Below are 13,744 nucleotides of genomic sequence, written 5' to 3'. Positions count from 1 at the left end.
ATGTACTTCTGTGTATGCAGGAGCATATATATATATGTGTGTGTGTGTGTGTGTGCAGGTGTATGTCTGCATGTGCACATATGTATCCAGGCTTATGTATTTGTGTATATGTATGTCAGTAGGTGCATGTGTAAATGTAAACACTCGCATTTGTGTAGACGCAGAGTATTCCAGCTCAGCCGGCAGTAGGTCACAAAGTCATCCTGTGATAAGTCCATTCCATTTTTGTTCTTTAATTTTTTCAGACCCTTAATAGTTCCATTCCCCTTGCTGCCAATAAAACCAACCCCTTTCTATTTGTATCTTTGAGTTCATCACAAAAGGCTCCTGCTTCCACCCTCTCCGTGATTAAAAACTAGGAGACCAAATTCTATAGTGGTGTCTGATAATACTAACCAAACCTTGGCAGTTCAATGGATGAATAATGGATCACAGCTCTGTCTTAAAGGCTTCTCACTCTCTTTTCTGTGCCGGAGTTTGAATGGCAAAGTAACGAGTCCTTCCTCATTTCATAAAAGTTACAGATGTTGAGAGCCACTGCTGATTTTTATTCATCAGGTCTGCCCCTCCCCAACCAGATCTTCTGGTTAATGAGCCGGGAGCCAATCAATAATTCATGGCTACATGAATAACCGGGGGATGATAACCACTTATTTGGGAAGATGTAATCAGGACCCATTCTCTCTCTCTCTTTCACTGTGCTTCTTATCTCCTTATCAGCTCCCTATGACTCACTGCTAATCCAATAGACTGAAACAGGAGTAGAACAATAGGTTAGAAAACAAGTTACTTACTGGATGTGGGAGAAAAACAGTTCTGTGCTTAGGTGAGTTTTTCTCCCTGCCAGTGACCTAGGTCCTTTTGTCAGGCAGCTCAGAGATTGGATGGGTCACGTACAGAGAATATGATTAGAACACACAGCTGCTAAAAAGTTTTCAATTTCATTTCCCAGGATTGGCCTTGTACAGACATCAATGGGGAATATTAAGTGTCTGCATGTGACAGGTCCCCCATTTCGCCCTGCAAGTTTCCTGTACGAAAGAGGGATTTTTTTCTGTTCCAGAAGAACAGACTAGAGCAAACCTCCTTGCCTAAAAATGCCTTAGATGTCTCCTTCACTGCACAGCTTTTTAGGATGATGGGAGCCACAGAAAAGCTATTCAGATAGACAGCTAGGTAAAAGCAGCCCCTGACCTGTACAGGTGAGGAATTAAGGATGTGATCCACAAAGCAATTTGGGTGCCTAAACTCCAGATATAAGCATCTAAGTCCCTGTACATGGCACCACCGTGATCCACAAAACTCCTGGCTGGCTTCACCAACCTTGTAGGTGCCTAAATTCACTTGGTGTCTGCCGTTCCAGTGCAGAAGTTTCCTCACGGCTGAGGACTAAAATATAAGCAATGAACCCTGCTGCCCACTCTAGGCCAGGCGTCTCCTTTCCCATCTGTAAAAGGAGGAATAATACTCTTATAAACATTTTGTAACTTTTGTAAGCTTAAATTCATTACAGCATGTCAGACCCTTTGAAATCCTCACCTGAAAGATACTACAGAAGAGCTAAATGATGATGATGATTATTACTATTGTTCCAGTTAGGGAAGAGGATTGTTGCTGTAATTTAAATTGCTGGTGATTTCTAAGTCGTTGTTTTCTCCCCCTGAAAGAAAATTTGTCTTTAGGCTGCTTGTGTGTTCCATGAACCTCAGACAAGTCTCCTGTTTACACGTAGTCTGGGAGCAGAACCTTGTGAATTAGGTGCCCACCATGCACCAGGAGCATGGAAAAGCAAACAGTCCAGGTGAAAGTCCTGGTACAACCCATACGCTGAAAATTCCATGAACCTTGTTCATGTACAATCTCATTCCCATGCTGTCCTGTTCCTATGGTACTATATGTCTCTGCACACTTCTGGAACCTGTCCTACGAATAGCTGGAGAATGTGGATCCCTGTAGAATGAGAGGCACGAATAGTAAGGAGAGCTCGTTGAAACCTTAAACCCCAGAGCCCCTAAACTTGGCATCCATTTGAATAGGGAGCCAGTTTTGAACTTTGCCAATGAGCTGCCCTGAACCTCAGGAGGAGCTGGTTGAAATTTGAGATAGTTCACGTATGTGGCTCTGACGGCCCAGTTCAATCTACAGACATAAGGCGTGTGTGTAATGTGGTGCGTATTCGCTGTCTGTATGCAGAATTGTGTGTGTGTGTGTGTGTGTAAGTAACTATCTGGGTCTGGCTAGCCCTTAAGGGTTAACTTAGCTTTAGACCCAGCTGAGTATTTCCATAAAGAGCTTAGGGTTTCCAGCCCAGCTGGAAAGGGGAGACCTGGAGGAGAGTGCAGGGGAGAGGCCTGTCTGAGAAGCAGCCTGGAAGAAGGCTGAGAAGGAGAAAGGGGAGAGGAGCAGACAGGCTACTACCAGAGTGAGCTGGAATGAGAGTCTGACCAGAGGCAGGCACCCTGCTGAGCAGCAGCCAGTCTGAATCCCTGGGTGGGGAGAGGAGAGTGCCAACCTAGACAGTGGGTTGTGGGAGGCACAGGAGCCTGGAACTAGGCATGAGGACAAACCATAGCAGCTGAGGTGTGCCAGTGAGGAAGGGGTGGCTAGCTGAGCTCGGCTGGGCTGAAGGTTCAGTTGTTCTGAGTATTCTGTTGTCCTTTGTTAAAGGACTTTGTGGTCCCGGAAGGGACAGGACTCTCTAAAAGTTATCCATCTGGAGGGCCAGGACAACCCTACACCAGGAATTGGCTGAAGAACATTGTGTGTGTGGGGGGGGGGGGGGACTGAGGGAAAAGTTGCTGCAGTGCCACAGCCAGACAGGAGGGGCGTGTTGGGGGCGGGGGGAGCAACTTGGCCACAGTAACCAATTCTGAGGTGTTAGGGAGCATGCTCCCCCCCATCTCCTGAGCATAGCTCAATGGTAGAGAAGCCAGCAAAGACTGCTGAGTACCTTCTTCTCAGCCCAAAATACAGGAACCCCAGGTGCTGAAACAGAGACGCACATGTGGGTGCCAGACAGGGCTCAGTCCGTTTCAAACATTCGCGGTCACATTGTTCAGCTGGTGCCCACGAGCTCCCAGAGTGGGCAAAGCTTGGCCCCATCCCAGCACAGTGAGCTCCCTGTGTAACTGAGTAGCTTCTCTGCAGCAGCATCTGCTCCCCAAGGCATGGAGGTGGGCGGCTGTCCACTCTGCCTGTCCAGTGGAGAAGGAATCTTATGTCCCACCTTCCCTCCAGTCATCTGCCTGGGCGAGGCAATGACTCCCTTTCCTGTCCGTCTGTTGACGGATCAGCCATCTGAGCACCTTTCTGTCTTGTTCTAAATAAATTTTCTATTGGGCACAACCCTTCCCACCCCCACCACGCACTCGCTCTCATCCTCAGCTCAAGCTCTGCCTGTTGTAAGGGACTTCAAGACCAATCCAAGCACCATCTGAAATATGTTGAGGTCTGTTTGCAATGAGAGGGCATTCAGTGCTCTTTGTGGCATAAGCCACCTTTCCGATAAGCTCTGCTAGATGTCGGTTTGGAGCTGGACAAAGGTGCTGGATTAGCAGTCATGGAGAACAAAGCCCTCTGGTTATCGCTCCAGAGCAGGTCTAGGGCACGGAACACCCAATACCTGAGCTGAGAGCCGTGAGACGCCGCCACCCCCCCACACACACATGGGTGTGTGTGTGTGTGTGTGTGTGTGTGTGAGAGAGAGAGAGAGGGCAGTTCAGGGTTGATGACTTATTCAGCTCTTGGCCTCTGGGGTGAAATCTCCAATTAGTGCCAATGTGCTGGTGTTCGGAGATGCAGAGCTGGGCTGAGCCCCATGACGCTCGTGTCACTGTGGCCAGCAGATGGGAACAACCTCTGGCTGCCTCTGCCCAGTTCCCATCGCTCCGCATCTCTGCTCAGAAAGGATTCACAGCTCCAGAAATGGATGAATCCCTGCTGTATTTGATAGAGCTAGGTTGGGGCCCCTAATGAGAGGCACCCCTCATAGCAGGCTGTCAGGCTATGATAGCTTGATTGATGGGAATTTCAAAGGAAGGCTGAGATCTGAAACATCTCCTCATCACTCACAGCAAAATCTTTCTTCAGAGGGAGATGCTTGAAAACCTCCCTTCAAATGAATGCCAAATGAGGGCGTCTCCATCCGTCTGCGTGGGACCTGGCAACCCTACGCGTAACGAGGCAGAGAAGAGGCGACAGTAACTTTGTCACGTTAAAGCAACAGAGAAACCATAAATACAGTGCCACTCCCCTTCCCCGTGACTGGACTCTGCTCAGGGCTGCCTGCATCCAATTCCCCACTTCAAATTCATTTGCCAGCATGATGTAAACGTTTTGACTAGTCCAGCCGAGCTGTGTGACCTACAGCTGCTTACACTAAACACCACTCTCCTAGCAACTCTCTGCATGTAGGGAAATGTCTTTAGGATGGCGCAGGACCCACCTCAGCCCTGGCAAAAATGGGTGTGCCCCTTGTTGATGTCTATGGGAATTGTGCCCTCTCACACTGCTGTCAGATTGGGACTATGATGTCTGGCAATCTGCATGGAGATTATCTGGCAAGCTTCTGGCTGAGGAGGAGCGAGTGCAAATCACTTTATACACCCCTGCCACCCCAGTGCAGCATGTTAATTTGCAGAGAGGAAGGATGCTTTAGGAGTTAAGGCAGCAGGCTAGAACTTGGCAAGCTGCATTCAAATTCCTGCTCTGGTGCAAACTTCCTGTTTGACCTTAGTCTGAAGATTTCCTGGACAGACTTCAGGATATGCTTCTACAGACACGACGTTCTGAAGATTCAGAGCAGGCCGCACTGCGGGGACAGGAGGACGGTGAAGAAATTTGGCAGCATGTGACCTACAGAAGAAGAAAGGGGAGCGTCCATGTACCAGCAACGCAGATACAGGTAAGTAACCGTTTTAATGTTCTTTCCACAGGTACTAATGTGGAGAGTGGACTAGATGACACATCTGAGGGAAGAGAACAGAAGGAGACTCCGCCGATTGGAAGGCATGAGATGCACTGTCCTAGGGTTGGGGGTTCCACAACCACCGCTCCCAAGAGAAGGAGGTGGGTGGTGGTGGTCGGGGACTCTCTCCTCAGGGGGACTGAGTCATCTATATGCCGCCCTGACTGGGAAAACAGAGAAGTCTGCTGCTTGCCAGGAGCTAGGATTCACGATGTGATGGAGAGATTGCAGAGATTCATCAAGCTCTCGGATCGCTACCCCTTCCTGCTTCTCCACGTGGGCACCAATGATACTGTCAAGAATGACCCTGAGCGGATCACTGCAGACTACGTGGCTCTGGGAAGAAGGATAAATGAGTTTGAGGTGCAAATGATCTTCTCGTCCATCCTCCCTGTGGAAGGAAAAGGCCTGGGTAGAGACCATCAAATCGTGGAAGTCAATGAATGGCTACGCAGGTGGTGTCGGAGAGAAGGCTTTGGATTCTTTGACCATGGGATGGTGCTCCAAGAAGGAGGAGTGCTAGGCAGAGACGGGCTCCACCTAATGAAGAGAGGGAAGAGCATCTTCACAAGCAGGCTGGCTAACCTAGTGAGGGGGGCTTTAAACAAGGTTCACCGGAGGAAGGAGACCAAAGCCCTGAGGTAAGTGGGGAAGTGGGATACTGGGAGGAAGCACAAGCAGGAGCGCGCGAGAGGGCAGGGCCCCTGCCTCATACTGAGAAAGAGGGACGACAGCGAGTTATCTCAAGTGCCTGTACACAAATGCAAGGAGCCTGAGAAACAAGCAGGGAGAACTGTAAGTCCTGGCACAGTCCAAGGAATTATGATGTGATTGGAATAACAGACTTGGTGGAATAGCTCACATGACTGGAGTACTGTCATGGGTGGATATAAACTGTTCAGGAAGGACAGGCAGGGCAGAAAAGGTGGGGGAGTTGCATTGTATGTAAGGGAGCAGTATGACTGCTCAGAGCTCAAGTATGAAACTGCAGAAAAACCTGAGAGTCTCTGGATTAAGTTTAGAAGTGTGAGCAACAAGGGTGATGTCGTGGTGGGAGTCTGCTATAGACCACCGGACCAGGGGGATGACATGGACAAGGCTTTCTTCCGGCAACGCACGGAAGTTACTAGATCGCAGGTCCTAGTTGTCATAGGAGACTTCAATCACCCTGATATCTGCTGGAGAGCAATACGGCGGTGCACAGACAATCCAGGAAGTTTTTGGAAAGTGTAGGGGACAATTTCCTGGTGCAAGTGCTGGAGGAACCAACTGGGGCAGAGCTCTTCTTGACCTGCTGCTCACAAACCAGGAAGAATTAATAGGGGAAGCAAAAGTGGATGGGAACCTGGGAGGCAGTGACCATGAGATGGTTGAGTTCAGGATCCTGACACAAGGAAGAAAGGAGAGCAGCAGAATACGGACCCTGGACTTCAGAAAAGCAGACTTTGACTCCCTCAGGGAACTAATGGGCAGGATCCCCTGGGAGAATTACATGAGGGGGAAAGGAGTCCAGGAGAGCTGGCTGTATTTTAAAGAATCCTTATTGAGGTTACAGGGACAAACCATCCCGATGTGTAGAAAGAATAGCAAATATGGCAGGCAACCAGCTTAGCTTAACAGTGAAATCCTTGCTGATCTTCAACACAAAAAAGAAGCTTACAAGAAGTGGAAGATTGGACAGATATCCAGGGAGGTGTATAAAAATATTGCTCAGGCATGCAGGAGTGAAATCAGGAAGGCCAAATCACACTTGGAGTTGCAGCTAGCAAGAGATGTTAAGAGTAACAAGAAGGGTTTCTTCAGGTATGTTGGCAACAAGAAGAAAGTCAAGGAAAGTGTGGGCCCCCTACTGAATGAGGGAGGCAACCTAGTGACAGAGGCTGTGGAAAAAGCTAATGTACTCAATGCTTTTTTTTGCCTCTCTCTTCATGAACAAGGTCAGCTCCCAGACTACTGCACTGGGCAGCACAGCATGGGGAGGAGGTGACCAGCCCTCTGTGGAGCAAGAAGTGGTTCGGGACTATTTAGAAAAGCTGAACGAGCACAAGTCCATGGGGCCGGATGCGCTGCATCCAAGAGTGCTAAAGGAGTTGGCGGATGTGATTGCAGAGCCATTGGCCATTATCTTTGAAAACTCATGGCGATCGGGGGAAGTCCCAGATGACTGGAAAAAGGCTAATGTAGGGCCCATCTTTTAAAAAAGGGGAGGGGGAGGATCCTGGAAACTATAGGCCAGTCAGCCTCGCCTCAGTCCCTGGAAAAAATCATGGAGCAGGTCCTCAAGGAATCAATTCTGAAGCACTTAGAGGAGAGGAAAATGATTAGGAACAGTCAGCATGGATTCACCAAGGGCAAGTCATGCCTGACTAATCTAATTGCCTTCTATGATGAGATAACTGGCTCTGTGCATGAGGGGAAAGCAGTGGACGTGTTGTTCCTTGACTTTAGCAAAGCTTTTGACACTGTCTCCCACACTATTCTTGCCAGCAAGTTAAAGAAGTATGGGCTGGATGAATGGACTGTAAGGTGGACAGAAAGTTGGCTAGATTGTCGGGCTCAACGGGTAGTGATCAATGGCTCCATGTCTAGTTGGCAGCCGGTATCAAGTGGAGTGCCCCAAGGGTTGGTCCTTGGGCCGGTTTTGTTCAATATCTTCATAAATGATCTGGAGGATGGTGTGGATTGCACCCTCAGCAAGTTTGCAGATGACACTAAACTGGGAGAGGTAGATACGCTGGAGGGTAGGGATAGGATACAGAGGGACCTAGACAAATTAGAGGATTGGGCCAAAAGAAATCTGATGAGGTTCAACAAGGACAAGTGCAGAGTCCTGCACTTAGGAAGGAAGAATCCCATGCACCGCTACAGACTAGGGATCGAATGGCTCGGCAGCAGTTCTGCAAAAAAGGACCTGGAGGTTACAGTGGATGAGAAGCTGGCTATGAGTCAACAATGTGCCCTTGTTGCCAAGAAGGCCAATGGCATTTTGGTGTGTGTAAGTAGGGGCATTGCCAGCAGATCGAGGGATGTGATCGTTCTCCTCTATTCGACATTGGTGAGGCCTCATCTAAAAAATTGGGAAGCGTCCAGCGGAGGGCAACAAAAATGATTAGGGGACTGGAACACATGACTTATGAGGAGAGGCTGAGGAAACTGGGATTGTTTAGTCTACGGAAGAGAAGAATGAGGGGGGATTTGATAGCTGCTTTCAACTACCTGAAAGGGGGTTCCAAAGAGGATGGATCTAGACTGTTCTCAGTGGTAGCAGATGACAGAACGAGGAGTAATGGTCTCAAGTTGCAGTGGGGGAGGTTTAGGTTGGATATTAGGAAAAACTTTTTCACTAGGAGGGTGGTGAAGCACTGGAATGCGTTACCTAGGGAGGTGGTGGAATCTCCTTCCTTAGAAGTTTTTAAGATCAGGCTTGACAAAGCCCTGGCTGGGATGATTTAGTTGGGGATTGGTCCTGCTTTGAGCAGGGGGGTTGGACTAGATGACCTCCTGAGGTCCCTTCCAACCCTGATATTCTATGATTCTTAGTCACTCTGTGCCTCAGTTTCCCACCTGTAAAACAGGGATAACAGCACTTCCCTGTCTGACAGGGGCATGTGAGGAGACATACATAGAAGACTGTGAGGTACTTAGGTACTAGGTTAATGGAGACCTTTGGGTGCTTTAGATAGAACATACTTGCTGTAACCAGTCTATATCCAAACCCCCATATTTCAGCCCTCTCAATCTTTGGGGCGTTCGAAATCTGTATGTAGAGATGACTTTTCCAGACACCTGTCCATCACTCTAATGAGCTGAACCAAAACACCAGTTCTGAACACTCACCACACACTTTGCAGTGCTTAAAATCTAGATCAACCCCTGGCTGCTAGATACCATGGTGCTGGGTGAAGTATAAACGCCCATAAGTGTGAAGAGATCTTGGTTTTATGCCATGAGAAAAGTTATTCTAGGTACCTGGCATTGGGGAGTAGGGGGGCGCAGGCTTAGACAGCTGGTATAAACTCCTGTGGACTTGATCCTCAATGGGTGTAAATTGGTGTAGTTCCATTGACTTCAACAAAGTAACATTGATTCATTTCATATCTTATCATATCAACTGAGGATCTTGTCCCTGGTCACAGACAGAAATGTTGGGCCAGATGTCTCCGCTGACTGCAGTGAATTTGCAGCTAGGGATGAATTTGGCCCATAGTCTGATTTATAAGAAGTCATTTCTCCCTGTCGGTGTGTAAAATGGACTGAAATTGTCTGCTCGCTGCTCTTGTCTGTTCTGATAGACCGAGCACCTTGCATTGCTTCGCTCTTGAATGGAGTACACTAGATTGCATGACAGTTTTCTCCCTGGGGCCCTCATAAAACGAGCAGTGTATGTTTCACTAGGTGAGTGCAGTCAGCAACATTATAAATGGGGGAAACATGTTGGTGTTGGTTCCAGCATTTCAAGCCATTTCAGGCACAGTTGTTAATAAAGGTTTCAACACGGAGCCTCTCTTCTCTGCCAAATCCCCTCGCGACTGCTTAAACTCCTGCAAGTACCCCAGACCCACTGTGATCTAGCATACCAATCTCAGTTGCAAATAGCCATCTCTTCCTTGAGATCACACAGCTGTTGTTCCAAATTTCAAGTGGATGAACTTCTGTAAACCTTTAACAGTTAACATATTAACCATTTACAAGCACACGCATCCCTCTCTATCTGGCTATGGAGACCTCAAGCTTCCAGGATCGAACTCTCTCTGAGAAGTTTAAATATTTTTTTTATATAAAAAAGACACTGTTACCGCATACACTCACCAAACCCCAGATCTTCACAGCATCAGGTGCTCTGCAAACCCCTCCTTCCCCCCCCCCCCCCACCTTCCTGCAGGCTGGGCATTAATCAGGCTTTTAAAGATAAGTTAAGGGGGAAGAGACTCTACATTTGCCAGCACAGCGCTGGGTTTTCAGTGGCCAGTCCTTCGGGTTTCACATCTTGTTCTTTCTAGGTCGCGCTTCTAAACTGCCCTTCATGTGTTTAGAAGTCACCTGAGTGTGGTATGTCTAGTTCTGGAAGTGGTATGTCTTTGTTTTCTGGGTGCTGCCCTTTCAATTTCTAAGAACTCTTTCTGCATGCAGCCATTTTGTTCTCAGAGTTGTTGCAGACTGTTACAGAGGGGATGCACACACTGTGCTCTCTCCTTTCTTGTTAGGCTGAAAGTGCATGTGCTGCTCTTTTGTTTTGTAGCATAAGGTCATGGACTTATCCAACCAACCTCATAGACCTTTGTCATTCTTTCTTGTTTAATCTCTGTCTCCCTCCTTCCTGTGTTGCCTTCATCCCAGCCTCTTTCCTTCTGGCCCCTGTTTTGTATGAGAGCCTTCTCCTCTACCGGCTCACGCTTTCCTACATCTCACCATGCAATCAATTCTTCATCTCATTTCAAATCTCCGCTGAAAACTTATCCCTTGTCTCCTTTGTCTATGCCTCTTAAATATCAGTGTGCCAGCGCTGCCATATTTTTGACTCTGGGACGCAGCTAATATGCAGGCAACAAAAGAAAATCAAGTTGTATGGTACTAAGATTGGACTATATTCTGCCGTCAGCCACAGCCTGATTGAAGCTGACTGCCTTGGGGTTCCATGACTGTACCAGAGCATAGTTTAGCCCATGGTTGCCATTTTCACCACGTATGCCCTGCTAAGTACCACTGCAGGCACAGACTTTGCAAGCAAAGGGTAGCTTGGCTGAAGCTTATAAACTACATTCTTTCTCTTGTCTGATTTCTTTGCAGTTCCTCCAGACGACCCAGTAATTACTGGGGGCCCAGTCATTAGCCTGAGAGCTGGGGATCCCTTGAACCTGACCTGCCATGCTGACAATGCCAAACCAGCAGCCTCCATCATCTGGATGCGAAATGGAGAAGTGATAAATGGAGCCACCTATTCCAAGGTCAGATGGGCTGGAGTTTGGGATGGGGATGTGGAACTGCTCTTTCTCTCGCCTCGCAGAGGTGTCCTTCACTCAGTACTGGCCAGAGTAAAACTATGGCTCTTCTTATGCATCAGGAGCCATGTCCTCAGCTGCTGTCAATTGGCATAACCCCATTGACTCAGTGGTGCTGTGTTGACTTACACTAGCGGATGATATGTCCCCAAGTTTCTCGGTGCTGCTCCTTCAGCTTCTATACCCCTGGCTGCTGGGAGAGCAGAGATCAGTGGGGAGCCGGAAGGGCATATTCAGAGGGGACTCAAAGCTTCTCCTAGCCCTACAGTAAATGATTTACACCAACTTAGGCTGACTTAGACTTAACCTATTTGTTAACGTGCGACCTTACATGTCATCTCTGAACATGGCCTACTGGAGTGAACACAACTGCCCTGCCAAGGGGAGGAGTGGGTCAAGAAAAGCAGCTGCCAGAAGGGTGTAAGGAGCAGTGAGTTGCAGTCAAGGGCAGACTCAGCTGTGAATTTGACTCATTAGCTACCTCCAGCCCAGAGAGCCCAGTGCTCTGCCTCTCAACAGTGCTGAGCAGGTCATCTATTTGATGTGCTCCTCACCACGTATCTAAAAGCACAGTGGCCCAATGCTCAAAGGTATACAGGTGCCTAACTCCCATTGATTTCAGCCTGAGTTGTCCTCAGGGAAGTGCAAATGCACCAGTGGACAGTTGCCACCTAACAGAACACAACAGCTCTCCGGTGCAGCCCTGAGGCCAGAACTGGCCACAGCAGTGGCAGGCTCTGGGTCCAAACTGGCTAGAACAGGTTGCTCTCTGTGATGCTAAGAAGCTGGTTGGCTGGGCAATTTGGAGGAAATGAGTCTCCCGGGAGGGACGGGGATTGTCTCTCTCGTGGCCTGAATAGCACATCACATTGAATGAGTTCAGCAGCAACCTTTGGCAAGCAGAGGAAAAAAGGGTTCCTGTTTTAGCAGTTTCCATCCCAATTATGCTGGTGACACTGTGAGCCAGGGGCTGAACTGCTGGCTTGCAATTATTGTAGGCTTGGAGTGACAAGATTTCATTAAGAAGTAAAACAGAGAGAGGCTGGTTCCAGGGGGCTGAATGCAGTTTTAGGACCAAGAGGTGTGGGGTTCTAGTTTTACTTCTGATCTTTGTGCCACTGGGTAGTTTGTGGCACCTAACCCCAGGTTCCTGATCTCTAAAATGGGGTGACCGTAAATACCTACAGTGCCGTGGGCAGATGGGTTGTATTTATTAAAATGACTTGAAGATGTAGGAAAGTGCTCAGTGTTATAAGTGTGAAGTGAAACTTGGTTCTGTAACATGGCTCGTGTTTGAACAGCTTTTGCTGCGCTAATATAGAATCATGGGGTCAGAAGGGACTGCAAGGATCATCTAGTCTAACCCCCTGCCAGGATGCAGGATTTGTTGTGTCTGACCCATCCAAGGCTGTGGTGTGTGTGGTAACTTTGCTCGTCATCCAGTCGCATTATTTTTTGAGAGAAAACTGAAGCAAGGTAGGCATTGAGCAGCTCTGCCTTCTGTCCCCAGTTCACCTTCTCCATTGAGCAGTGGACCCACACCGTCCTTGCCCTTTCTCTTTTTGTCTGACATATTTGTACAGCCCCTTCCTGTTGTCTCTAACATTCCTTGGCAGTTCTTTGCCTTTGCTTTCCTGGTTTTTGTCCCCACATTCTTGCGCCGTTCCCACGTACGCTTCCTTGGTGACATGCCCCTCCCATTTCCTGTATGTATCCCCTTTGGTTTTTAGATAGCCAAAAAGCTCCTTGAGCAGCTGCATTGGCCTCCTGTGGCTCTTATATTTCCTCTGCATTGGAAAGGTACAGAGCCAAACTCATTCCTGGTGCAATTCAGGAGTCACCTCGGGGATCACAGATACGTATAGGTATCTCTTCTCCCAAGACCAAATTAGTTTACTATTTATTTATTTTTACTATTTCACTTCATTGTGGAGCTCCAGGAATGACTCCACAGTTAAGCCTACAAAACCATTATTTTTCCATTATAAGCCTGTTTTTTAAATCCTAGCTCACTGTACAAAGCTGATTTCCAGCTGAATTTTCTCATGCATGTTTTCTAGGAGAAGGCTCTTGCATCCAATTGGTGTGATTGTGTGGAAGGACAAGGCTGGGGTTTGGGGCTCTGTCCATAGATTTCAGTGGGATCTGGCCTGAAGTTGTGATGCTCTTGATCAGTAAAAGGAGCCATCAGGTTCACATCCATGCTCAGAACCTGCCATCTCACAGCAGCCACCATTTCAACTGCATGTCTGAAGGCTTTGTCTTGATTATGAGCTCTGCCATTGACCACCAGCTGGGATGCAATAATTGGGTATAACTCTTGTCCCAATGAGACTCTCCCCTCAATCTCGTAATAGTTTGTTGGGCTTTGAGACTGGGCTTTGTGAAATACAATTTGGAAACAGTTTCTTTCCATCACTCTTGCCTGGTTTGATCTAGAAGAGCTCTAGTTTTTTCAATAACCTGCTCATTGTTGGTGGATTTAAATTCCTGGTATAGTCTGGTTGCATCAGATGACCATCCAGGAACAAATTGTTGATGAAATCCCTGAGGAATAGTTGTCGGTTTTTTTGCAGCGGCCAGAGCTTTAAGGCAGGAAGCTTGGTAGATGGCACTGATGCTTTGGACATACAGAAGCTGCAGGTTGATTGTCGATGCCCCTCCTATAGCCTTCCTCCATCTTGATGAGGGGAGTAGGTAGACCCATACGCCTTTTTGGTTGGTTGGGGCAAGTCCAAGGTGAAAAAATAAGTATTGCTACATTTCTAAATGAAAAGTC

The 13,744-nt window shown here is 48.0% G+C and overlaps 1 protein-coding gene across 2 annotated transcripts in view; it reads left to right on the top strand.

Moving 5' to 3' along the window:
• KIRREL3 (kirre like nephrin family adhesion molecule 3) overlaps positions 1-13,744 on the top strand; it is a 760,787-nt gene that overhangs the window by 559,092 nt on the left and 187,951 nt on the right. For both annotated transcript variants that reach the window (XM_038380572.2, XM_038380570.2), the window contains exon 5: positions 10,754-10,911. In XM_038380572.2, coding sequence (XP_038236500.1) covers positions 10,754-10,911 — 158 coding nt within the window. The remainder of the gene's footprint in view (positions 1-10,753; positions 10,912-13,744) is intronic.

Source organism: Dermochelys coriacea, chromosome 22 (genome assembly GCF_009764565.3).
Source record: "Dermochelys coriacea isolate rDerCor1 chromosome 22, rDerCor1.pri.v4, whole genome shotgun sequence".
Taxonomy (NCBI): Eukaryota; Metazoa; Chordata; order Testudines; family Dermochelyidae; genus Dermochelys; species Dermochelys coriacea.
The sequence above is the reverse complement of the archived record's forward strand: the minus strand, read 5'-3'. Positions and strand labels throughout refer to the sequence as shown.